Source organism: Prionailurus viverrinus, chromosome A2 (genome assembly GCF_022837055.1).
Source record: "Prionailurus viverrinus isolate Anna chromosome A2, UM_Priviv_1.0, whole genome shotgun sequence".
NCBI lineage: Eukaryota > Metazoa > Chordata > Mammalia > Carnivora > Felidae > Prionailurus > Prionailurus viverrinus.
The window spans coordinates 18,057,481-18,081,848 of record NC_062562.1 but is presented as its reverse complement, the minus strand read 5'-3'; the positions used below and the strand labels follow the sequence as shown (position 1 = coordinate 18,081,848).

Sequence of the window (24,368 nt, the reverse complement as noted above, 5' to 3'; positions counted from 1 at the left end):
CAGCACAGGCTTCCCCACCAGCACCCTCCCTCCTGCAGCACAGTCCTCGACAGTGTTGGGAAGCAGGAAGAGCCAAGTCCCAAAAGAAGATCTCATGGGAACCCCTGCCGTGGGACTCAGATAAAAGTTCGGTGCTGCTTTGGCTACAGCAGTCAGGCCCTGGTGGCATCTCCACACCTCCACGTAGCCCAAGAGTCGGCAGCCGTCTGGAAATCCCTGCTCAGGCTGGCCAGCTGGCCGGGGTCCTTTGCTTTACCCTCTCTGCTCTGTAGAGAGAGTGCTGGGAAGGCTGGGTCCTGGAACAAGGACTCACATACTGCACGGCTCTGGGCCTCTGAGCCTCCCTAGGGACCCCTGGCCAGAGGCACGCTGCCCTCCTTGGCCCCTAATGACCCCAGAGGACACCACATGTCTGGCCTGTCTGGCAGCAAGGAAAGGATACAGGACATTGCTAAGCAGAAACTTGCGGGACTTCTCATGCCTCAGGATGGCGATGGTGAGCCGCAGGTAGTGGATCTGTGGGGATGGGGTGCTCAGAGAGGGCGGCTAGGGCCCAGGGGGCCCAGGGGCAGGGGCAGGAGCTCCCACCTGTAGGCTCAGGTCTGGGACGATGGGTGAGAACCGGTAAAGCCGCAGCAGGGACATCATCAATTGCTTGAGGCAATCCTGTACCTCGTAGTCCTGGGGGAGAGATGCCGGGCTGCACACCTAGCTGGCAGAGGGCAGGTGCCAGGACAGCCATCTGTGGGTCCTTTCCCAAACCCTCCCTGTACCTCCCCCATCTCGGTGGAGCCTGACATCCTGGCCTGAGGCCTGAAGTCCGAAGCCTCACCTCCATGAAGAGCCACAGGAGGTCGAGGATCTGACGCACCATGGACTGGGCCTGTGCAGGGGTGCCTGCCTCCACGACGCCCCGCAGGAAGCTCATGAGCACAGCCTCTACCAGGTATACCTTGCGCTGCACCAAGGGCGGGCACTGGTGAGGTGGTGGCCTTCTGCCCCTGCCCTGGCATGGGGCCAAGGCCACAGGTATAGTCTTGGGTTCCCTCAAGCAACCCCAAGACACAGATGAGCCCTTCCAGGGTCTGAGACACAAGAAGGGCCGCCGCCCCAGGGCTCCTCTGGCATTTCACACATGCAGTTCCCTTAGCCAGTGATGTCATTACCCCTCAATCTTTTCTCTAGGACATCCCCTGATATCCTCAGCTGGAAGCATCTCCTCCTTCCCTGAGTGACATCCTTGAGGTCTAAGGGCTCTGGTCACATGGGACCCCTGCCAGGTGACGGTGCTGAGCCTCATGCGCCTCGGCTTCCCAGCCCCTAGCACCGGCACTTGTGCCACAGCCCACTTCTTCCCCTCTCAAACATCCCCTCACCAGGAGCGGTGCGAAGCGATGGAAGATGTGGGCCAGTGTGAGGAGGACGGTGGGCTGGCCCTGCAACTGCCACTCGGAGCTGTCCTTCTCCACCAGCCGGCCTTCCTATGTGGGGAAGAAAGGACAGTGGGGGTCAAAGGCTGCAGAAGGCCCTCAGCTCACCCAGCCCAGTCCCTGGCTCACCACAGGGTCCAGCTCCACGCTGAGCACTGCCCGGAAGCAGCCCAGCAACTTCTGCGCCCGCACCAGGTCAGCACGGGGTGGGTCCTGCAGGGGCCGGTAACCTGCCACTGGGTAGGTGGCACAGAGTTAAGCCAGCAATACCTGGTCTGTGGCTCAGATGCACCCATCCCTCTCCACTGAGATCCCCAAGGAGGGGCCTAGGCTCCAGGGCAGGGCTGTGGAGTCACAAGGCCTGGTCTGCGGCACAGCTCTCTGTCTCTGTGGGGTGCAACTTCTGCCGCTTCACATTCTTATCTGTTCCACACAGCACGGTACCCACCTAATAAGGTTGCCATAGGAATTGTGCCTCCCGGCACCCACCTAAGCTGTACTCGCCCCTCTCCCCTCGGCAACCATGGCCCACCACCAGCCCATAGAACTCCCAGGGCAGGGAGCCCCTCATCCCTGCTTCCTCAAGAGCTTCCAGGCAGTACAAAGACTTCTTCCCAAAAGGATATCGCAAGGGACGGCTGCCAAAGTTGAAGGCCACAGACTCCTTAAAGGAAAGGCTGATGGCTGGGAAGTAGGCCATGCCCAGGCCCCTGGACAAGTTCTCAAAAGCGGTGCCCAGTGACACGCCATTCCTGGAGCAGAAGGGAAGGCCTGTGAGCCCGTGCTAAGAAGGATGTAGCCGAAACAGGCCAGTAAGTAAGGCTCTGTTGCGGCTGTCCACCCTCAGGCTATTAAAGTCGGCCTGGCCCCCTTAAAGGGACTGGGAAGCTGAGGGCAGCTCAGGGAGGTCCCAGAGGCCAGGCCTGTGGGAAGAAGCAGGAGACTCACAGGCAGAAGGACAGAGTGCCATCGTCCAGGTCAATCAGGCAGCTCACGATGTCTCCCGCTGCCCATGCCTGCCAGGGGAGGAGGCCTTACAGACATACAGAAGCCCAGCAGCTTGCCCGCTCTGCCCCCTGGCTGTGTCTCCACTACCCCTCAGGGTAGGTGGCCATAAGTACAGAGCACCTGAATCTCTGCCCTCTCCCTTTGCCCTACAGTCTCTCGTGGCTATTTGGTGGCTCCCACCCAAGCTGTGAGGATGAACATGGGGCAAGCGGGTTCCAGGGGTCTTGGCCCTCACCTTGCCATAATTCGTTGTGGTCACATTCCACTTGCGTACCCGGTTGCCATCATAAGCATAGGAGTTGTGTGTATCTCCAACCCCCTCCTAGGGAAGAAGGGTCTGTGAGGTCCAGAGCCCACCAGCCGTCAACCTTGCACCCACAGAGTTCTAGAGAAAAGGGTTGATGCTCTGAGGGAAGGAGTGATTTCCTGGCCTGGGTTGCTGTTGTCCTAGGGTGGGGTGGGACGCATTCCTCCTCCAGAGGGCAGTCGGGTTACAGTTCCAAGCAGACCTCATGTGGTCTGGTGGGTTGCCCGAGCCCTGATGAGGCCTGCAGCAGCATGTCTCCCTAGGAGGGGGCCTCTCTCACACGTACCTCCTGATTAAAACGGCAGTTGATAGTGCACCAGCCAATCTGCATGAGTCCCTGAGAGGAGATGAGCACCTCGTAGACCCATTTCCCTGGAATAAACCAAGTCAGGCCTAGCAGAGAGAAAAAGACTGCCTCCTGCCTCAGACCTGGGCCCACAGATCCCCTCCCAACAACCTGGGCCACAGCATGGTGGCCAGAGCATGGTCTCACCTTTATACACACACGTGGTTGAGCGGATAGTACCAAAGTTGCTGTGTCCAATCACCTGGGTGAAGAGTAGAGATGGTGAGCCTCCTCTCGGGCACACAGAGTGCCTCCCCAAAGAGGAATGGCCCCATCCTCAACTCGGGTTGTATTGGTGGTGCCTGCCTGTACTAGCCAATACCGCACTGAGCCTGAACAGGGTGGGAGGGGTGGCAGCATGAGAGGAGGGGTTCATGGCTGTGATGGGAACAGCTTGGGGCTGGAGTTGCACCGAGTAGGTTTTAGAGTTGTATCAGGAGGGTTTGGGGGCTGAGGACTCAATGAGCACATCAGGAGGGGTTTGTGGCTGCAGCCCCATAAAAAAGGATAGAGAGACCAAGGCCACATCAGGAGCAGCTTGGGGCTGTCAGGAGGGGCTTGGACCTGGGGCCTCGCCTTGCCCTCACTCACCCCTAGGAGGTCATCATCCACCAGAAGAAGCCCCTCGAAGCCACCTGTGTGGTCCAGGACCACAGTGGATGGGCCAAGCCGCCCTTCAACCTGTCCTGAAAGGGAGAGGTAGGTGTGGGGTCAGGCAGGGCACAGGGTCTGACAGAATGCATAGAGGATACTGTGTTCCCCAGGGCAGCCCCCAGGGCCTCCAGGGCCCAGCCTGGCTCCCCCAATCCCATTCCAGAAGCTGCCACATACCCTGGCTCTCCTCGTCCTCATTGTCTACATGTAACAGCTGGTCCAGATGCTCTGGCAGGTTCTGGAAGTTCAGGGGTTTCCTGGGGAGAGCAAGAGGCTGCGAGGGGCCCAAAAGTCCTTGAAACCAGTCAGATGACACTAAACCCCTCTCCTACTCCCTTTCCTCTGAGCTTCGGACAGTGGCTGCCTAGATTCCAGAAAAAGGCTTGTGCCTAGTCCTATATTCTTGAATGCTGGGGGGGGAGGGGGGGTCAGAAGGCTGGACTACCCACTAAACTAAAAAGTACCAGTCCAATGTGGTGTACCTCAGGACTTTAAAAAAAAAAAAAAAAAAAAAAAGAGCCCTCCCTCAACCTTAATTCCCTCATCTGTAAAAAGGGAACATAGCTGTATGGCAGAGATGCTATGAAGATTCCAAGGCATAATGTGTGCTCCCTGCATGGCCCATAACCTACCCACCCCTAAAGAAGGATCTGTTGCTTTGCCTGGGAGAGGAAGGCTGGGAGAAGTACCAATCCCCAAGGCAGCCTATACCAATGACAGCTAGGCCAGCCCTTGATCCCAGGCCTGTGGTCCCAGCCAGGGAAGTTTATGTTGAATGAGACATGTCTTGGGAGGATGAAGGGCTGAGCCCTCTGAGTTGCTAGCTGGCTCTGTCCTGTACCCACCTGTATAGAAACTAGAGCACCTGGCCTGCCTGTCTGCCATCAGCCCCAGCCAGAGGGGCTGGGGAAATCTGAGTGGCCCCCTTACATACCCAGCACACATGCTCAGAGGAGAAAGGCCTCTGTCTGATGCTGGCCAGCCTTGTCCTGAGTACAGCTGCTAAGAATAGCAGGGAATGGGGTGGCAGTAACTAGCAGGGCTCGAGTAGAACAGAGACCAGTGCCCATCTGGATGCAGCCCACAGACTGCTGGCACCTCTCTGCCACCTCTGATCCCAGCACTTTCTCCTTTCAATGGTCCAGAGGGTAGGCTCTGGAAGGGACATAGATGGGCCAAAGCACCAACTCTCTGGCAAAGTAGCTTCAACTGGCTCAGGAACCACATGTTCCCCAGTTGTGAGCTACTACTCAGCTGCCAGAGGTAGAGAGGCGTGAATCCTCTTCCCCATTCCTACTAACCCCCAAGCCAAGGTCAAGTGGCAGCCATGCAATGGGGTGCCCCACCAGTAGCTTGGAAAATTCCAGTCAACCTCCTCTCTAAACACCCCAACAGGCCCAGGGATAAAGGCTTCTGTCATGGCAGTGCTTACCGGCCCCCACTTGGGAGGCCTGCTCTAGTTTGCCCGCTCTCAAGAGCAGCTGGGGGCAGCTCAGCCTCAGCGAGTGCCTGCAGCACTGTCCTTTGGCCAACCCAGCACTTGCCTGCCCTTTTTGGATCGCCTACGTCCCAGCCCAGGGCTCTGCATCCACACAAGCACTGACGGATGGCCCTGCCACCTGCTCTCCCTCCTGGCAGCCACAGAAGCAGTGGCAGCAGGACCATTTCTGATATCACATGAGGTAGGGATCAGATGGCCTTGGAAACAGGCCAGGAATGGGGCTGGAGTGGAGGTGGGCAGTAGCTCTCCATAAGTAGGAATCCTATGGCCACCACAGACATTTAAATGGAAGACTCAACAGCACTGCCCTTTGTGGCTGCCCAGAGAGCAGAGATTGTGGAAGGCAGGAGAGCCCAGCTGGTAGGAGGGCTGAGAGATAGGGACACCCATGCCTCACTGCAGGAAGGCAGAATCCACGTGACCCTCTGAAGAAGTAATGTAGCAAGAGTCTTAAAAGTGACTGCAGTTCAAATGCTCCAGCCCATGATTCCAACCCTGGGCATCCTCACAGCGGCACTGTTTACAAAAGCAAAAGCCCCTCTAAACCAGGGCAGTGCTAAAGGCTACAACAGACCCCTGGCTCTAAAAGATGCCCACCAAGATTAATTTGTAATACAGAAAATAAACACTCAGGAGATAATGTTTAATGACAAAGATAGAATCTAAACTTCTATACACTTTTCGAGGTGTGGGATCGATCCACTATCTCGATGGCAATAATGGTTTAACAGGTTATCTGGATAAAAACTTACTGAATTTTACCCTTCAAATACATGTAGTTCATTATATGTCAATTATTTCTCAATAAAACTTTAAAAAGAACTGAAGGTGACAGAAAACTTTAAAAAAAGTCTATACAGCATAATCCAAACTATACACATCACAAGATAAGAAAAACAGAAAAATTATGCTCAAATGGTCAAGTTAGAACAAGACACACAGACATTTTTTCTTCTTCTAAGTTTCTGCTCAAGTGCACTTGTACCTTTTTTAGGAACAATAATGTACTCAACTTTCAAGGAAAAGGGGCGTGGTAGGGTCTGCACTTTATAGGTTCAGGTGGCAGCTACAGAGGACTGGGGTGGGACAGATGTGCAGGCAGGTGCATGTGGGGACCAGATGCTGATTGTGGAGTAGGAGTGAGGTGCTCTCCTGAGGACTGAATGGGCACCATTTCCCTAACCTCCACAACACCCTCAGAAAGAAGGTACTAACACGGCCAGAGGAGATGAAGATGCAGAGTCCAGAAGGCAGACTCTCTGGCCAGAGGTCTCACAGCCAGGAGCAGTAGAGGGAGAACAGAACCCAAGCCAGCCTACCCAGAGGCTCTGGGCTGTTCCTTTGGAGTCAGGGGCTACCCACATGGCCATACCTGCTGGTGGCTGCGGTGGGCGCATGCTCAGGAGAGGAAAAGATGCGGTGCAGGTAGTCATTCAGTAGTTTCTCCTGCACAATACCTGTGCCACAGGGCAGAAGAAGAGAAGGGTCACACAGTCAGTGTAAGCTCCTAGACTGGGCTGGCTCTACAGGCTCCTGGTCCTAGGCTAGCCACAGGGGTCACAAGAGCAGTCATGTTGGGTGCACTGCTCCATCGCGGCTGATGGAGAAGAGCTGGCTCACAGGTACAAGGGGTGCAGCAAGGTTTGGAGCTCACCAGACCTGGGACTTTACCGCCTTTGTCTTTTCCTTCTCCTTCCCTCAACACAAGGAGCCTCCTCCCAGACACGTCAGCCCTTACCTGTGACCCTGGATTTCTCAGCATCTGATGTCAGCCGATAGCTCTTGCGGGAGAAAGACATGCTGGACCCCTTAGATGCCATCCTTCATTTCTTGTGGGCAGCCAGCGGTCCTGGGGGCTGAGCCGGAGGCAGAGCCTATCTATTTGAGGCCAGCCAAGGGCCCCCATACCCACCTCAGTTCTGGGGCAGCAAGAAAGCTTGGGAGCAGGTGAGACCAGGTACATGCACACTCACACACAAACCAACCCGGGGCAAGAAACCAGGGGTTCCCAGCTTCCTACACAGGGCTCCACCATGTTCCAGTGCTCAGCACAGGGCCCAACGGAGAGCAGTTGCCAGATATAGGTTTGTTAAACCAAACTAAATGTCTCAACCCCAGGAAAATCAGACCAAACTGTCCCAAGTGAGGTGGCCTAGAGACAGAGACCCTGTATCCTTCTCAGTTGTAAGCCACACTAGGTCTAGCTCATTCCCAGTAGAGAGAACCCTACACCACATTCCCCAAGTGTGGTCTATCATCCAAGGGCTTGGGGCCATCTCCACCTACAAGTCCTACTGATACCTAAGGCCAGGATCTTCCCTTCTCTTTTCCAAAGGCCTTGTTCCCACTCATACACACAGCCTCTCATCCATCATCTCAGCTCCATCAGAGCACCACCCAGCTATCATTGCAGACCCTGCTGGTCTTCCCAGTGCTGTCCATCCCTTACATGTCATTGCTGCAGCTGCAGACGCACTAAGTCGCTGGTAACTGCCTCACTGATCTACAGCTGTGCTGTCCCCAATACAGTAGCCATTAGCCATATGTGACTATTTAAATTTGAATTAAAACATAAGAATTAAGAATTCAACTTCTCAGTTATATTAAGCACATTTCAAGGATTCAGCAGCCACATATGGTTAGTGGTTACTGTACGAGACACTAAAAACAGAACATTTCCATCATCACAGAAAGTTCTGTTAGACAGCGCTGGTCTACAGCCTGGCCTTCTAGCACTGCCTTAGACTGCACTCCCTTCTCCGCAGCCCAGTTCCTTATCTCACCTCAAACAGGTCCTCCGTTCCCACCACACACCCTTGCCCATTCACAGTCTGCACCACGCCCGCCCCTCGAGAAGGTGACTGTCCCGCCTTGCCGCCTACCACGGGCCCTCCGCTGGCATCCATGACCGCTGCGCCTCTCATACCAGAGTAGGTGCAGGGCAGATTAGACCTGATCACTCATTTGATCAGCAAACCTTCCAGACATCCACTCCGGGTGTCAGGTGCTGAGGACCCAGCTGATAGGCGGACCTTGACTTTGCTGGGGGATTCCCTGCCACGTCGATCCTGTCCAGCCCCGCCGAGGAATCCGGGCTCCGGACCGAACCGACCCCATCTCGGAGCCCAAGGACGCGAAGAGCAGCGCATGTCTCCCCCAAGTCGCCCCCGCCCGGCCCCAAGCTCCGGAGAAACCTTCAGGTCAACTCCAGCCCGGAGTCTCGCATCACAGGCTGTAAGCCCTGAGCTGTGAGCACCCTCGCCGGGCCGGCCGCAGGTGCGAGGGAAGCCGCGGGGACCCGCCCGACTCGGAACCCAGCCGCCCCTCACTCACCCCCAGCCTCGGCCGCGGCGCCCCGGCTCACAACATCCGCCCAGCCTCTTGTCTACGGCGCGCCTCCAGGGCCAAACCGCGCGCCTGCCGCGCAGGCGCACCAGTCAGCGCCGGGCGTCCTCGAGGGAGCCCCCTCGCGGCCTCCAGCCGGGTAGTTCAGGGCCTCTGCGTCGCCGGACAGCCCAACCGCCTCTGACCCCCGCCTGCGCAAGAGAAGCACCTAGCCTAGCCGGGTCGGAATGCTATGTACTAACTGGAGCCCCAGGCCGCCTATCGCAACTCCTACCCATACCTGGAGTCCCAGCCCAGAGGTTGCTAGGACATTTGAAAGGCTATCTGCCAAGGTCCCTGCAGCCTGTCACCCCCACTTCCATTCAGGCCAGACAGGTCGCCTCGCTTACCTTTCCTGGGATGGCACCTGTGGCAAGGCGAGGGGAGCCTCTCTGGGCCCTGCTGCCAGGGGCGTGGGCTGACCTGCCTACAGCTGGGGCAGATAAGACAGCAAAAGGGGAAGGCTGCTTTGAGGCTGGGTCAGGGAACATTTGCCACTTTACGAGGAAAAGCTGAGGCTCAGAAAAGATTAATATCACACCACCCAGGGGCTCCCCAGCCTCTGGCAGCAATTATGTCCACACTAACTTCCCCTTCAGAGCAATGTGAGCTTCAGGGTGTCTCCATCCCTACCCCAGGGCACATCAAGTGTCCCCACTGAAACTTTCCAGCACCTGCCCACTACATAGGCCAGAGTAAGGGGCCTGACATTTCACCCAGGGGGCCTGAGGCCTGGCTCCACCCCCATTCCTGCCACTGGGTCTCAGGTCAGGCTCTAGCAGGCCTGGGGTGGGGGTGTGGAGGCAGAGCCACCCAATCCCGTAGGGACAGGTTTCACAACTTCCCGGATGCGGCTGTGGTGGGTCACAGTGCAGCCTCCAGCCAGGAGAATGGGGTGGTTCCCACTGCTGCTGCTTCTGACACAGTGTTCAAGGGTCCCTGGTGAGTGCCCCGCTCCCTGATCCCCAATTGCCTTCAGGAAGGAGTCAGCCCTAGCTAGGCCCAGCCTGCTATTCAAGCCAGGAGCTCACTTTCCCACTAGGCATGGAGAAATGAGTGCTCTTGGCTTCTTGTGCGGAGCTGGGCAGCCCCTGCCTATTCAGGCCTGAGTTAGAACATCTGTTGTAGCACTGAGGCAGCATTGAAACGGCACAGATGCATGCACACATGCAGGCAATTATCCCTCATGAGCCTGATCTAACCCTCTAACCTAACATATGCCCTAGAGCTGATGAGAGCTCAGACTTGGACTCAGAATGCCTGGGTTGAGTCTTTGCAGGGTAATTTAACAGCCCTGAGCCTTAGCATTCTCATCTGGGAGATGAAATGAGCTCCATAGGGCAGGCACCACCACCCACTGCTCTCATAAAGTGTAGGTTTTAGACCTGAGCCTAGTACTTTGCCCACTGTTGATAACTACCATGTCTGGGCCTGCTTCTCCCACCCTGTACAGGGGTGTGACCTTTGAACGTACCCACAGGGTCCATCCCAGAGGCCTTGTAGCTTTGATCCCCTGAATGAACCAAGCATGGATGTGCTGATATAAATGCATTGACATGCATGCCCATCCCCGCAGGGCAGCGCTCGCCCTTGAATGACTTCCAGGTGCTCCGGGGTACAGAGCTGCAACACCTGCTACATGCAGTGGGGCCTGGGCCTTGGCAAGAACATGTGGCAGATGCTGAGGAGTGTGCAGGGCGTTGCGGGCCCCTACTGGACTGCAGGTGAGTGGCCACAGGACTAGATAAGACTGGGTGGCAGGGGAACCTGGATGACTCTGTGCCTTGTCCTCCCAGGGCCTTCCACTACAATGTGAGCAGCCACGGCTGCCAACTGCTGCCATGGACCCAATACTCACCTTATACACAGCTGCAACGTTCAGGGCGCTGTGATCTCTTCCAAAAGAAAGGTAAGTGGCTGTGGAGAAGGGTGGGCCATGGATAGGGCTGCTGAGGCCTCAGGACTTACTGACAATGGGTCTCTTGCTCCCAGACTATGTGCGGACCTGCGTCATGGACAATGGGGTCAAGTACCGTGGTACGGTGGCCATCACCACTGGCGGCCTACCCTGCCAGCGCTGGAACCATAGGTTCCCCAATGACCACAAGTAAGACACCTCCCCTCTGTCCTTGCCGGCTGGCTCCTGCCCCCACGCCAACACGCATTGAATTGCTGCTCTCTGCACCAGGTACACGCCCACACTCGGGAACGGCTTGGAGGAGAACTTCTGCCGAAACCCCGACGGGGACCCAGGAGGTCCCTGGTGCTACACGACAGACCCTGCAGTGCGCTTCCAGACCTGTGGCATCAAGTCCTGCCGGGAAGGTAAGCCGCTCTGGGTCCAAACTGGAGTGAGGAACATGCCCACGCCTGTCCACGAACCCGCCGCCACTGTCTCTCCAGCCGCTTGCGTTTGGTGCAATGGCGAGGAGTATCGCGGGGCAGTGGACCGCACCGAGTCGGGACGCGAGTGTCAGCGCTGGGACCTGCAGCGGCCACACGCGCACCCCTTTGAGCCCGGCAAGTACGTGTGCGCGGGCTCGGCACCTAGGGGGCCAGGCTAGGGGAGGGGCCAGGACTCCAGGGGCTGGACCAGGTAAATAGCAGGGGACAGGCAGTGCCCGAGGCCCGGGGTTTTGTTCACGCCCTGCTACCGCCCTCAGGTTCCTTGACAAAGATCTGGACGACAACTATTGCCGGAATCCGGACGGCTCCGAGCGGCCCTGGTGCTATACCACCGACCCGAAGGTGGAGCGAGAGTTCTGCGACCTCCCTCGCTGCGGTAGGGCACGGGGGCGGGGCCTGGGAGGGCACCCAGGAAACGTGGGGGCGTGGCCTGACTGCAGAAAGAGGAGCGACTGGGCGTGACCCGGAGGTGGACCCACTGGAGTTGGCCTTGGCCTCAGCCCCAGCCCGGGTCTCAGCTCCCGCTCAGGCTCCGACCAGCCTTGGTCCATCCAAGGGTCGGAGGCACAGCCGCGCCACGAGGCCACGACGCTCAGTTGCTTCCGCGGGAAGGGCGAGGGCTACAGGGGCACGGCCAACACCACCGCCGCAGGCGTACCCTGCCAGCGGTGGGACGCGCAGAACCCCCATCAGCATCGTTTTGCTCCGGAGAAATACGCATGCAAGTGAGGTGCGGGCCGCCGCTGGGGGCGTGCTCCTGCGGCGGGGACGTTAGGAGAGGGGTCCTGGGCGGCGCTTGAAGAAAGACGGGGGTCGGGGGGGGGGGGGCGCGGGGTTCCAGCCAAAGGCTGGCTGGCCCGCGGGATGGGCCCCACAAAGAGCTGAGGGAAGCGCCCGCCCAGGGACCTTCGGGAGAACTTCTGCCGGAACCCCGACGGCTCGGAAGCGCCTTGGTGCTTTACGTCACGGCCTGGCATGCGCGTGGCCTTCTGTTACCAGATCCGGCGTTGCGCCGACGACGTGCGGCCTGAGGGTAAGGCCCAAGCTGAAACTGGAGGCCTGGAGCGGGAGGGCTGGGGCGAGAACTCGCCAATAGCCATCCCCGCCCGTCACAGACTGCTACCACGGCGTGGGGGAGCAGTACCGCGGCTTGGTCAACAGGACCCGAAAAGGTGTCCCGTGCCAGCACTGGTCCACAGAGATGCCACACATGCCGCAGTGAGTCGGCCCGCGCGCCCGGCCCCTCCCCTGCCGAACCCTAAAGCGGTACGCCGTAGCCTCTCCAACTGGAGCCCGGCAGGGTCAGGATTACCTTGCTAGGATTTTACTCCCTTGCCCACTCAGGTTCACACCCACCTCTGCCCCCCACGCGCATCTGGAGGAGAACTTTTGCCGGAACCCGGACAGGGATAGCCATGGGCCCTGGTGCTACACTACGGACCCAGGTACTCCGTTCGACTACTGTGCACTGCGACGCTGCGGTAAGTGACCCTCCCTCGGGGCCCCGCCCCCAGCCTCCACCAATGAAGGCTGGCTCCCTCAACGCAGGTGAATTGGTTCTTTCAGATGACGACCAACCACCGTCCATCCTGGAGCCCCCAGGTATGCACTTGGACCAAGTGTGGGTTGGGGTCTCTTTGGGGCCTCCATCTAGTTGGGAGTTTCCCGCGGCCCATCCTGTCCCCCAGACCAGGTGGTGTTTGAGAAGTGTGGCAAGAGGGTGACCCGCCTGGACCAACAGCGCTCCAAGCTGCGTGTGGTGGGGGGCCAGCCTGGGAACTCGCCCTGGACAGTCAGCTTGCGCAATCGGTGAGGCACACTGCCTCTCCTCAAGAGAGGAGCTGAGGATATATCCTCCGTGCTAATGCCAGGGGAGTGGGAACCTGTCCCTGGCCTCAGAGGTCCTGGCTAAGAGATGGCAGGTCCAGCCTGTGTCCCAGAACTCACCGTTTTCTCCTAATCTCTACTCCTCCAGGCAGGGCCAGCATTTCTGCGGGGGTTCCCTAGTGAAGGAGCAGTGGGTACTGACGGCCCGGCAGTGCTTCTCCTCCTGGTGAGCCTCCCTTGGATTTGGGGACCCAGTCCCACCCCCCTGCCTTCCTCTTCTCCTTAGCCACCTTTCCCAGGTGAGCCTTGGGGCAGCAGGCTGCATGTCATGACTGATCTAGCAGAGCTTCTCCCCCAGCCATATGCCTCTCATGGGCTATGAGGTGTGGTTGGGCACCTTGTTCCAGAACCCACAGCCGGGAGAGCCAGGCCTGCAGCAGGTCCCAGTGGCCAAGATGGTGTGTGGGCCCTCCGGCTCCCAGCTTGTTCTGCTCAAGCTGGAGAGGTGTGTGACAAGTCAAGAAGGTGTGAGGTGGGGCTGACCCTTGGGGGCTCACATCCTGAGTGCCCTCATTTCCCATTAAAGACCTGTGACCCTGAACCAGCGAGTGGCACTCATCTGCCTGCCCCCCGAGAGGTATGTGGTGCCACCAGGTACCAAGTGTGAGATCGCAGGCTGGGGTGAGACCAAAGGTAAGAAAAAGCACAGCACAGAGCCATGGACTACCCCAGGCCAGGAGGCCTAGCCTCAAATTCTATCCAGAGGCCCTCTCCTTCCCATTCCTCTCACTGTAGGTACAGGGAATAACAAAGTCCTAAATGTGGCCTCGCTGAATGTCATCTCCAACCAGGAATGTAACATCAAGCACAGAGGACGCATACGGGAGAGTGAGATGTGCACTGAGGGACTCTTGGCCCCTGTGGGAGCCTGTGAGGTCTGTACCAGGGTCCCATTCCCAGCTCAGGGAGGGTCTGGGAAGCTGAAAATGGGCTACTTTATCCACAAGGGGGCTAGTCTCTGCCTTGGCCTAGGGCTCTCTTACCAGTTCTTCCATCTACCAGGGTGACTACGGAGGCCCACTTGCCTGCTTTACCCATGACTGCTGGGTCCTGGAGGGAATTATAATCCCCAACCGAGTGTGCGCCCGGCCCCGCTGGCCAGCCATCTTCATGCGTGTCTCTGTGTTTACGGACTGGATTCACAAGGTCATGCGGCTGGGCTAGGCCCAGCCTTCAATCCCATTTACTTTGGAGAGAGAACAAAGGTTGTTGTCAGACATAAAGCTGCCTCTCCTCTTTACACCTGTGCAGGATGCTTCTTAGCCTCTGCTAGGAAATCAGTTGCTGTATGCACGAGGTTCAAGCCTAGCATAGCTGGGTTAGGAGACCTGGTTTTTAGGACTACCTTAGCCTGTGGCCACTGTGGAAGAGCAGGGCCTCACTAGTTCCCTAGACAAATTGGTGGTAAGAGAAGGGTGGTGTAGGGCAGTTTCTAACAGAAGGAGCTGCTGCAGAGACAGCTAGCCTGGGAGTATCCCATTTGGCCCTGACAGGCAGCAGCTGAGCCTCTCACTGTCCCCTCCCTCTCACATTGGAGGTAGGTGAGGTCCTTAAGGTTACCACACCCAGAGCCTATGGTCTCTCAACCCCCAGGGTGAGGCTGGAGTTAGGGATGGCTTGGTACAAAGTACCAGCAGGAACCAGATTCTGTGTCCTCATTTATTATGACTGTATAGCCTACATTCCTCAGCTCACCCATCCATGGAGTCCAGAGCCCAGGAATCCTCTTGCCGATCTGCCAGACCCTGGGGCTCTCCAAGAGGAAAGTGTGGCTTATGCCAACCAGCTCATGCAGGGAGGCATGGCTTCAGCTGCCCAAGTGCGTGTGCAGCCAAAGCACAGCATTCATGAAGCTGTCTGACTCCACCTCCACTTCTGAAAGTGCATGGGTGCTTTTGGGATAGAGCAGGAGCCTGTAGTGGTCGGGCAGCAATGTTTGAGATTGGACGGCTCTCCCTGCTCACCTGCCCACCAGCTGCCAGGGCTGTCCTGATGCACTCACCGAACAGGCACGTTCCGGGCCTTGAGGGCACGGTAATACTCCATGCCTTGCTTGAAGGGCACACGCCGGTCCTCCTGGCCTAGCATCAGTAGTAGCGGTGTCTTCACCTGGGGATGTGGGGAGTGGTAGTGAGCAGGGCCCCAAGGCTCTGGACAGATTGGCAGCACACTGGGCAGAAGGAGGGATGTATACCTGAGGGGTATACTTGATGGGTGACTTGTCCAGCATCTCAGCCCACACGCTGACGTCTGGCAGGCAGTCACTGCTGTAGGGGAAGCCAGCCTCCACCACGCACCTGCAAGAGACTGCGCTGATGCAGCCCCAGGAGCCCTGAAGCATGTAGGGGCTCCATGGGGGTATGAGGTGAGACAGAGAAGGGCAGGGACCTGTGGAGCACACTCACCAGTCAGGGATGTCAGTGGAGCCCATCATGGAGGCAATGTTGATCACAGGGTTCCTCACTACACAGGCACTGTAGGTCTCAGGATACTGACCAATCAAGTGGCAGGAGAGGAAGCCACCGTGGGAACCACCCATAAGAGCTACTCGGTCAGCATCAAAGTGTTCCTCCCGGAGCACCTGCTCTACTGCAAACTACAGGGTGGGGCAGAGTGTGCTGCAGCCAGCTGCCCACCCAGCTGAATGGAACACACCCTAACGGTTTACCCCCCAGCCCCTGCTACCTGGACATCCTTCACATCCTGGTGGCCCACGTTGCCGGGAAGGGAGAGGATGCTGTCCTGGCCAAAACCCGTAGAGCCACGATAATTCACTGGAAGCCAGAGAGGAACCAGACAGGGTGATTAATGGACATTCCCAGCCCTCTGGACACTCTTTTCACCCATCTGTGAAGTAGGCTTTGAGGCCAGCTGTACCACAGACTGTCAAGGCGAAGGGGCCAAGAGATTTGAGGCTGTTGCCCAGTGACCACAGCACTTTCCATGGAAGTCCCCATGGACCCTGAGGCTGGGCCACGCCAGTTCCTGGTGATGGTTGCCAGGTCCAGGCTGCAGAGAAGCCTGGAGACTAGGGTGGTACCTATGATGCTTGTACAAACCAGACCACTCCATCACCCTCCACAGCCTTACCACCGCCACAGTGCCCTGCTCACTCACCTAAGAGTACTGCAAAACCCATTTTGCAAAGCATGGCTGGGAACAGCATCCAGGCAGTGACAAAGGATGAATGGGGTCCCCCTGCAGACATGGAGCAGAGGGTGAAAGAGCCAGCTAGGACGAGTGATGAGAGGGCAGGGGCTCCTAGACCAGGTGCCTACCATGGGGCATGACGACCATGGGCACTTGGGTCTTATCTGGAGGGTTGCTGGGCTGTAGAAGGATTGCTTCAAAGTCAAGGCCAGCTGCAGGGAAAAGACAGCAGTCAGCAGAGCCAGTCCTGCTGCCCAGGGGCTTCCTGAGCTGTAGCTGCAGCTACCTGAGCTGTAGCTGTAGCTGGGGCTGACCTCTGGAAGAGTGATCTGGCCAAGGTAGCCTGCACTGAGACACTTGGACCCTAGGAGTCACACTCCTGCCCTAGTCAAGGACCCCAATCAGTTAGAACAGCATTTTGGATGAGGGGTGGCCAGACACCTCAAATAAGGCCTGTCTTCTTTGAGCCTTGGTTTCCCTACCGCAGAGGATTTGGCCTGGGATGCCCAGCCCTGATACCCAGAGTAGGTGTCCAGATACCTAGAGTAGGTGTCCAGATACCCAGATGCTATTCCCCATAACCATGCCTAAGAGGAACAGAAAATCTCTTAGAGGTAATCCCAAGAAACCCCACAATGTGAGACAAGAACGGTGACCACAGAAGCCGTGTGCTGGGGAACTTGGAGAAGGTGTCCCTCTGCCATGGCCCAGCTCACCATACTGCACATTCTCTTGCTCTGGCGGTGGCTGCAGTACCCGGATGGCCCAGGAGATGTCCGGAATAGGCTCAGCCTCCTCCAGGGACACCCACAATACTGCCTGCTCCTTCCCTGCAGGAGGCAGGAACCCAACTTTCTGCCAAGGGGAAAGAGTGTGTCATAGGTGGTCTGGCTGCCTCCCTCTCCTTCTACCTCTGCCCAGGGTGGGAGGTGGGCAGCTCTCACTATGCTTGGGCCTTCTACCCACCTCCAGAGGGTACATCCTCCAGAGAGACTCCTGTTGTGAGCTGGTATATACAGAGGCACAAACACGCACACACCTCCCTTCTGAGCCTTTAGGTTCTACTATCTCCTTGTGCTCTGCTACGTCAGAGTATTGGCCACTTTCCCAGGCACCCTGTTCTTTATAGAGCAGACCTACACCTGGTAGTTCCAATGGGTGCCAGACCTTGTGGACCATCCTGGGCCTGCGTCTTGGTCTCTCAAATGCTAACCAGCCATAGTCAGACTCAGGCCAGTTCTCTGACCTAGGGAGCTCTGCCTACTCAGAACCCTCACCTCCTGGTCTGGGGCCCACTAACACTCACCAGGCTTGGGGGCAGGCTGGGCGTGGAGAACTGTGCCACCATGAGGTCCCGGTCAATTGCCAGCAGCTTCCAGCTTCCACCAGACCCCCCTGGAGAAGGCAGATGCTACCACCTTTCCCACCCACTCCCTGCATAACCAGAGTCCCAGGCTGGTGGCTGTATTCCAAGGTGTCCCTTTTACCTTGAGAAGCAAAGGGATACCCACAAAAGGACACCCTACTGCACATAGCCATGGGCGAGCCTCCTGCTTAGTCCCTTGTTCATCCAGCAGATGCTAACTAAGCCCAGGGACTGCCAGATCTGGGGACACAACAGACTTCCATGGCACGTCCACCCACCACTTAATGACTACAGTCTTCAAGGCTGGCAGCTAGGCCTGGGGGTTGGAGTGCTGCTGATTCTGGGCAGTGGGGTCCAAGGAGATTCTTAAGCAGGGAGTGTATCATGCAATACAGTTTAGGAACAATACTTTGAAAACTTTGTGGAGGAATGACTATTGTCAGGGCAGGCATAGAACTCAAAAGACATTTTAGTGGCAGCGTCACAGGCCCACATAAGAGGAAGATGAGGGAGCCAACACAGGGTTCCTCATGGGCCTTGGGATGGCAGAGCCGCCTCTGAGGTTTTGGAGGCCAGGGAAGGATGACTCTGGCAGATCTTGGCAAGAGAAAACTTTGTAGGTTTGAGGAGCAGGGGTGTGCGGAAGCAGGGCCGGGATGTGCAGAGCAGAGTGGAGAAGGGAGGCAGTCTGTTGGCTGGGAAGGTCCTGCATGGTCAGGGTCCTTGAGAGATGCAGTAAAGGCTGCAGAACAGTCAGCGGTGCAGAGTGGCCCAGAGTGCCACTACTGCCCCATGTGCTGGAGTCCCAGTCCCACCCCTGGCCTGGCTGGCTTGCTCACCAGCCCTGCTCACCAGCTGTCAGGGAGGTCACAGTGCCCATCTGGGTGTCCACAACAAACAGGTCCTGAAGCAAAGGGGAGCCCACATGTGGCACCACATCCAAGAGCCCTATGAGTCCCTCTCCCACCTCCTCTCTTAGGGACCTGTGGGCCAGGGCAGGGCTGTAAGCAATTATGGCAACAGCTCCTCAGTGCAGTAAGTAGTGGCTTGAAGGCCTGGACTCAAATCCCAGCCCCATCACAACTTGCTGCCTGACTCTGGGCAAGGCAAGGAATGCCTCCGAGCCCCTGAAGTAGCACGAGGAACAAATGATATCACACTCAAAAGTCTGGCACACTGTAGGTGTCTCCACCCAATTCCTGGGAGAAAGCTTCTGTCCCATCTCTGTCAGTTCCCTGTATAGTGTTTGGGGACCCACCCTAGTGGCAGCCCCCTTGTTCTCCAGCTGGAAATGCCTGGGAGAAGGGGAATCACACATTTGCCTCAGGAGGAAAGGCCAAGGGTTCTGTCGTGGGGCACCAGGGCAGGCAGCAGCCTCCTCAAGAAAAAGTAAGTCCAGGACAGGGGCAGGCAGAGAAGGGACTCGCAAGACCTTATGGCTAGGAATTCCAGCTAGCAGTGTGCATATGCTATGCCCCAGGCCCAGGGCTCCTGGAGGTTGGTCAGAGAGTCTGCCTCTCAACACAGGGCCCCTTACCTGCCGGCTACGCTGAGCTGAGTCAAAAACCACTCTCTGGCTGTCAGCTGACCAGCATCCCAAAGGCAGAAGGCTGCAGTAGATCCCAGAGAAGTCCTCTGCAAAGATGGGAGGGCTGAGGGCTATATCTGGCAGTGGAGGTATGGGAGGTCAAGACTATGAGGCAGGCTGGGCTGCTGAGGAATTCACAAGAGGCCCCTGCAGCTGTGACAGAATGGCAGTCTTACACATGGGGATACCCTAGGTGATGAGGGGGTGCCTGAAGAGGGGGCTGGGGGTGGACACCTCTGAGGACCCAGGAGAGGCAGAGTTCAAGAGCTTCTCAGAGAAACCATAGCTGCTTAGAAGAAAAGCACTGGCTCTCCTATGAACTGCTCTTATTGGGTCCCTGATAGGGACCAAGTACTGTAACCAAGATGACACCTTTCTGTCCATTATGGTGTTTAGCAGAGTGCCCGGCAAAGAGGGCTGAATAAATTCCATACTTCAACATCACTCATTTAACCCTCACTACAATGCTATAAAGAAGCACAGATCCATCCCCACACAGATAATAAATGAAGCTCAAAGAGGTGAGGACACCACCCAAAGACCCATAGCTAATAAGGAACAGAGCTGGGATTCAGACCAGATCCCCACTACTGTATCCCTGCAACCCCAAAAGAAGATAAAGACAACATATCTTGTTCACTGGACCCCTGGAACTGAGCAGGTGTCCTGAACAAAGAGACTATAACCCCTCAGGTCCTTGGGATGGTTCAGGATCCCAAACAAAGCAGTGAACACTTGAGACTGTGACCAGACCCTGTTGGCCAAGAGCCACCCACCCAGAGACCCCACTGACTCAAAGGCTTGGATGGGACAAACGCTAGGGTGGGGACTGGGAGTGGAACAACGCAGTACCCTTGAGCTTGGAGCATTTCAAGTAGGACATTCCAACCTAGTGCACTTTCTGAGACCCCACTGGAACAGAGGATTTAACCAGCCACTGGAAACATAAGGTCTACCGAGGAGCTGCAGCACAGGGATGAAACCATCTAAATCCCCTGCCAGCTTGGGCCACTCTGATCTCAGCTTTGGTCCAGCTGACTTCCTTCTATCAGAACCACTCCCTATGGTGATGGCCCCACTCCCTGTGCAGGCTGGTCATGGGGCTGGCCCGACAGGGAGGGATACTTCAGATGGAACCCTGGAAAGAAGAGCCGAGGCAGCTGGCCCTGCATGCAAATGACAGATGGAGGGAAAACAGAACTGCAGCTTCACTGCATCCACCCAAAGACATACCCCTTACCTCCCAGCTGCCGAGGCACGACGTCCACCACCACTGAAGTCACCTTGGTATACCAGTCGTACTGCAAGAGAACACCCTGGTCAGGCCCACCAAGGGACTGGCAGCGTCCTGAGGGCCCAGAGCTCTGTACCCATCCTCTTCTCTGATAACCCTGGGTAGCCTCAGGGGAGGGGAGGACCTGAGACAAGCCCAATGTATCTCCTTTCTGGTGACCTGGACAGACATCTGGAGGGGCCTCTGACTTTCACAGGGAGCCCAGAGCTCTTCTTGGGGAAGGACTAAGACTCTAACTGCACACTTTATCCTAGCCCCTTGCAGAGCCTGGCCGATGAGAAGAAAAAGGAGGAGCATTCTCGTAGACAGAGGGTGCTCCAAGGTGGTGAGTCCTGACAGCAAAGCCCCCCCCCCCCCCCCCATGCCAGCATACTTAGCCTCCAGGGACTGGCCCTGGGAAGACAGGCAGAACTCACACCATCACGGCACCCAGGACAGAAGGGTGCCCATGAGGGGCCCATGAGGAGATGAAGCTGACCCTTCTGCTCTCATCCACCATCCCTTCCTCTTGCTGACCACTCCCCGCCCACCTCCAGCTCACCAGACATAGCTGACTACATTGATGATGGGGGACCAGAGATGGGTACTGCAGGTAGATGACGCGACACTGGTCTGGGCTCAGCCGGGGAGAGGACACAGCCAAAGAGTCATCTGAGAGAAGCTCTAGACCAGATGAAAATGTGAGCATCATGCAGTCTGGCAAGGCCAGCGTGTGTCAACAAAGCACAGGTGGGCACCAGCACTTACCACACTGACCCCCGGTGAGGTCCACGTAGTAAAGGGCTGACCTGGAACCACCAGAGAGACACTCAGCTTCAGAACCAGCCTGAGCTGTGAGGCCCCCTGTCCTGCTCTGCTTCCTCACCTGCGATTGGTGCAGAAGCGGATGCCCAGCCTGAAGGGCTCATGCCACCAACCTACAAACACCACACCTGTGTCTCCAGGGGCCCAGAATGCCTGTAAACAAAACCCCAGGGCAAGTGTGAACAAGGAGCAGTGGCTCAAGCAGGGCCCCCCAGACTCCAGGAGTGGGGTAGGCCAAGTCAGTGCTAACCTGTCCAGGGGACACACTCTCAGGGACCCCCTCAAGCACAGAGATGTTGCCGCTCTCAACATCCAGCACGCAGAGCACAGGAGTGCTTTTGGAAACCATGTTTTCTCCCCAGTCTTCGTAAAACACAAACTGATCCCCCTAAGAACACGAGACACTCAATGCCCAGCCTGTCTTGCCTGCCCCCTAGAAGTCAGCGACCCCCCCCCCACCTCCCCCAGTTCTGGCAGGCACAATGTGGGCAGGGAGCACACTGAGCCCTAGGCTGCCCAGAAGGACCTTCTTGGACTGGCCATGAACATGAGCACCTTGACAGCCTGGTCTGGCTTCTTCGGCCTGGCCATTTCATCATCACTGCCACTGATGTCCAAGGCTTTTGTCTGAAAGAAGGACTCAGCCTTGGGGCGCTTCTTCTCTGCCACATACAACAAGTGTGTCTCCGAGTGGGACCAGGACAGGCAGCCAAAGCAGTCTGGGTGCAAGGAAGGCTGATCAGGGGGAGCCCTGGGCTATGGCTGCCCCTCCTGTCCACCCTGTCTGCTCACCAGCCAGCTGTCTCACCGTCCTCATACACAAGCCCATGTTTCTCCAGCAGCGACAGGTTGAAGCTCTTGAGCTTCCGGTTCTTCTCCCAGACCTGAGGACATCTGGGCATCAGGTTACCTGTCCCCCTCCCCACAACAGAACCTCATCTGTGGGACTGAGCCCCCAGTTGCCCACGACCTGGTCTCATGCAGACCCACCTCCAGGAACTGCTTCTCCTCCCCAGGGCTCGTGCCTCCAGCCTTGCGCAGCACAGCTTTCATGGCGCCTGAAGGAGAGTCTCTGCTCAGCAGTCTGAAGAGAACACAGGTAGCAGTTCGGGATTATACAGTGATAGCCCCATCCTGCCCCCTTATTGACCACAACCTCTTAGACAAGATTCTTGACACTTTGGTCCCACATCAGCCCCTGCAGCCCTTCTAGCTCCACCATGGCAGCTGGCCTTGCCTCTCCTGCCTGGTGCAGAGGCTGTACTCTCCTCAGCCTCCCTGAAGCTCCATGGGCTCTAGTCCGGGCCCAAATGTGGACAAAGCCTCCAGTGCTTATCAGGCCATGTTACTGAGCTTACAAGGGGCAAGAACCTGGCTCCTGGCCTCCTTTCAGGGCCCTACCTGCACCAAGACACATGGTACACAAGGCTTTCATAAAAGGTTTGCAGATGGCTATGGTTTTGCCCACAAGCTTCTTCCCTCAAACTTACTCCCCGCGGGTCTCCACACTGTTGCCTGCAGGCCCTGAGAACACCACTGAATCCCCGTCGTGGAACACCAGGTACTGGCGGCAAAATCGGATGTTCTCCATGCGTTCCAGGTCCCTCTGTGTCCACTCTGTGAGGACAGGCATGAGACTGCTAACAAGACTGACCAGTCCCAGTACAGGCTCCTCTCAACACTGCCCCCACCCTAGGAAGGCCCAGCCCACCTCCCCAGTCTGTCTCCAGATATACTGGATGCAGGATGGACAACACTTGGCCACAACTCAGGTGTAGGCCTGAGCCGATGGCATGTCAAGAGAGAAATCACTACTGCTCCCAGTAGCCACCACCTCCACTCTAGAACTTGACAGGAGCCTGGCACGTGTAGGGGATAGGTTGAGGGGGTGAGCCTACAAGGCCCACACCAGGTATCCCGGTCTGAATTCTACTCCCACACGCTCAACTCATGCCATCAAGGGCACCATGCCAGAACACACCGAGCAGCGTCCCCCATACACCTGTATGTAGGGTCCTCTGAGGGGTGCACCCTCCCACCCCTAAGTCCACGTTCTCCAAGCCCTGTCTTCTTCTACACACTCGTGTGCACTGTCAAGCATAAAGCCCTCCACATCTCCCTTCTCTCCACGAGAGCGCACGGCCCCGGAATGGGCCTGCCACTCGATTCCCCTCCATACACACACCGGTGTGCACCGTCCGATAGCGGCCCCCGTACTGCGTGGTGACATCCGGGCCCAGGCAGGCGGCGCTCAGTGCGGGTTGGCGGCTAAGACCCCGGTACAGCGCCGCCGCCTCCTCGGGCTCGTTTAGCAGCACCTGCGCAGGGGACACACCAGGGTCAGGCCCGGCTCGGGCTGCAGGGGCCACGGGCACCGCGGGCCGAGCCCTCACCTGGCGCTCCATGATACCGCTCGGCCGCTGGGGCTGGACGGGGCGGCGCGTGCTGGCGCCCGGAAGTGAGGCTCCGGGGGGCGGAGCCAGGAACGGCCCCGCCTGTTGAGCCACCGAGCATAGTGGGAGGGGCGGGTGTTCTGACGAATGGGCGAGGACCCTAAGCAGAGGGGCGGAACCTCAAGGGTGAGGACGCGAGTTCTGTGAGTGAGTCTTCTGAGCTTTGGACCCGGGAGTCCGGGAGGGTGGGGGCAGGTATCTGGAGGAAAGGAACAGGCATTTCCGGGAGGGCGAACTGGTCTGAGGCCAAATCCCAGACCTGGTACTAGGAGAGGAGGAAATGAAGTCTCTGAGTAGAGGGGCTGGCTCTAGGAAACGGAACACAGGATCGATCTGTAGGCAGTGCGGGGCCTGTGAGCAGTTACGTGGCTCGAGCGAGGAGGTGAGGTCTGAGTCGGGAATAGCCAGTGAGGTGAAAGAAGCTAGGTCGGACGGGGGTGGGCCCTAAGAAGGACAGGGCCTTGGGGGGGGGGGGGGACGCGGATCAACAGATCTTTGAAGATAAGGGCGGGGCGGGACGGGGCAGAGCCAAATAAGGGTCGGATCCACGAAAAGGCGAAGAGGGCGTGTCCAGGAGAGGCGAGGTAGGGGCTGAAGCTGGCCCCAGCAGGCATCTTCCGCGGCCCTGGGGCTGACTGTTCCTCCTGGTCCATTACGAAGCAAACATTCACCAGCAGGTACCAGTCCCTGTTCTGGAGGGGCTCCCAGGTAGATGCGGAGAGAAGGACCGAGGTGCACTCCTGTGGCGGAGCGCGCAGAGCCCTGGGGTGCGGGTTAAAGAAGGGCGGAT

General features: G+C 57.5%; 3 protein-coding genes across 21 annotated transcripts in view; 1 reads left to right on the top strand and 2 right to left on the bottom strand.

The window, feature by feature from the left end:
- Positions 1–11,068, bottom strand: part of RNF123 (ring finger protein 123) — a 33,216-nt gene extending 22,148 nt beyond the window's left edge. For 3 of the 8 annotated variants that reach the window (XM_047849845.1, XM_047849841.1, XM_047849846.1), the window contains exons 1-18: positions 10,930–11,068; positions 10,489–10,635; positions 8,981–9,063; positions 8,580–8,782; positions 6,985–7,102; positions 6,619–6,703; positions 3,923–4,002; positions 3,683–3,777; positions 3,239–3,293; positions 3,032–3,117; positions 2,674–2,760; positions 2,379–2,446; positions 2,057–2,182; positions 1,560–1,674; positions 1,377–1,481; positions 833–958; positions 589–681; positions 443–516 (exon numbers count right to left, since the gene is read on the bottom strand). In XM_047849845.1, the coding sequence (XP_047705801.1) occupies positions 443–516; positions 589–681; positions 833–958; positions 1,377–1,481; positions 1,560–1,674; positions 2,057–2,182; positions 2,379–2,446; positions 2,674–2,760; positions 3,032–3,117; positions 3,239–3,293; positions 3,683–3,777; positions 3,923–4,002; positions 6,619–6,703; positions 6,985–7,066 (1,277 nt within the window). In that variant the 5' untranslated portion in view covers positions 7,067–7,102; positions 8,580–8,782; positions 8,981–9,063; positions 10,489–10,635; positions 10,930–11,068. Of the gene's footprint in view, positions 1–442; positions 517–588; positions 682–832; positions 959–1,376; positions 1,482–1,559; positions 1,675–2,056; positions 2,183–2,378; positions 2,447–2,673; positions 2,764–3,031; positions 3,118–3,238; positions 3,294–3,682; positions 3,778–3,922; positions 4,003–6,618; positions 6,704–6,984; positions 7,103–7,695; positions 8,051–8,128; positions 8,148–8,579; positions 8,783–8,980; positions 9,064–10,488; positions 10,636–10,929 lie in introns of those variants that run through there. The other 5 variants (XM_047849842.1, XM_047849847.1, XM_047849843.1 and 2 more) reach the window with 5 other exon arrangements.
- APEH (acylaminoacyl-peptide hydrolase) lies at positions 191–23,606 on the bottom strand. Of its 3 annotated transcripts, XR_007150340.1 has the most exons (24): positions 23,519–23,606; positions 23,311–23,443; positions 22,616–22,742; positions 22,116–22,209; positions 21,934–22,009; positions 21,681–21,844; positions 21,376–21,513; positions 21,187–21,278; positions 21,069–21,109; positions 20,863–20,984; positions 20,268–20,328; positions 18,977–19,074; positions 18,292–18,343; positions 17,380–17,468; positions 16,790–16,928; positions 16,202–16,285; positions 16,041–16,121; positions 15,609–15,697; positions 15,329–15,519; positions 15,118–15,220; positions 14,926–15,032; positions 14,593–14,836; positions 6,363–6,368; positions 191–206 (listed from the first exon to the last, which is right to left on the bottom strand). XR_007150340.1 is itself a non-coding variant. In XM_047849858.1 (22 exons), exons 1-22 carry the CDS (start codon positions 23,528–23,530, stop codon positions 14,731–14,733), a joined length of 2,199 nt encoding a protein of 732 aa, XP_047705814.1. In that variant the 5' UTR covers positions 23,531–23,606; the 3' UTR covers positions 14,569–14,730. The 3 variants fall into 3 exon arrangements, 2 of the variants coding, with proteins under 2 accessions (XP_047705814.1, XP_047705816.1); XM_047849858.1 differs by lacking the exons at positions 191–206; positions 6,363–6,368 and having other exon boundaries at positions 14,569–14,836; XM_047849860.1 differs by lacking the exons at positions 191–206; positions 6,363–6,368; positions 21,376–21,513 and having other exon boundaries at positions 14,569–14,836.
- MST1 (macrophage stimulating 1) lies at positions 9,092–14,163 on the top strand. 10 transcript variants are annotated; one of them, XM_047849850.1, is made up of 18 exons: positions 9,092–9,572; positions 10,207–10,354; positions 10,427–10,539; positions 10,623–10,737; positions 10,819–10,955; positions 11,034–11,150; positions 11,294–11,412; positions 11,593–11,761; positions 11,939–12,069; positions 12,133–12,254; positions 12,381–12,517; positions 12,603–12,638; positions 12,725–12,845; positions 13,012–13,089; positions 13,222–13,368; positions 13,450–13,556; positions 13,659–13,798; positions 13,926–14,163. In XM_047849850.1, the coding sequence occupies exons 1-18, from the start codon at positions 9,479–9,481 to the stop codon at positions 14,085–14,087; spliced, it is 2,193 nt and encodes a 730-aa protein (XP_047705806.1). In that variant the 5' UTR covers positions 9,092–9,478; the 3' UTR covers positions 14,088–14,163. The 10 variants fall into 10 exon arrangements, 9 of the variants coding, with proteins under 9 accessions (XP_047705806.1, XP_047705808.1, XP_047705813.1 ...); XM_047849852.1 differs by having other exon boundaries at positions 11,034–11,154; positions 12,152–12,254; XM_047849857.1 differs by having other exon boundaries at positions 11,034–11,154; positions 11,566–11,761; positions 12,152–12,254.
- Positions 23,607–24,368: the final 762 nt, after the last annotated feature.

Bases quoted from the DNA above. Each gene is read 5' to 3' on its own strand.
- MST1 (XM_047849849.1), top strand. From the start codon at position 9,479: ATGCGGCTGTGGTGGGTCACAGTGCAGCCTCCAGCCAGGAGAATGGGG. The intron at 12,518-12,602 runs GTAAGTGACCCT...TGGTTCTTTCAG, and splicing joins CTGTGCACTGCGACGCTGCG to ATGACGACCAACCACCGTCC. The intron at 13,557-13,658 runs GTAAGAAAAAGC...CTCTCACTGTAG, and splicing joins AGGCTGGGGTGAGACCAAAG to GTACAGGGAATAACAAAGTC.
- APEH (XM_047849858.1), bottom strand. The intron at 21,514-21,680 runs GTGCTCATGTTC...TCGTGTTCTTAG, and splicing joins AGCCAGACCAGGCTGTCAAG to GGGGATCAGTTTGTGTTTTA. The intron at 15,033-15,117 runs GTATACATCCCT...CCACATCCCCAG, and splicing joins CCATCAAGTATACCCCTCAG to GTGAAGACACCGCTACTACT.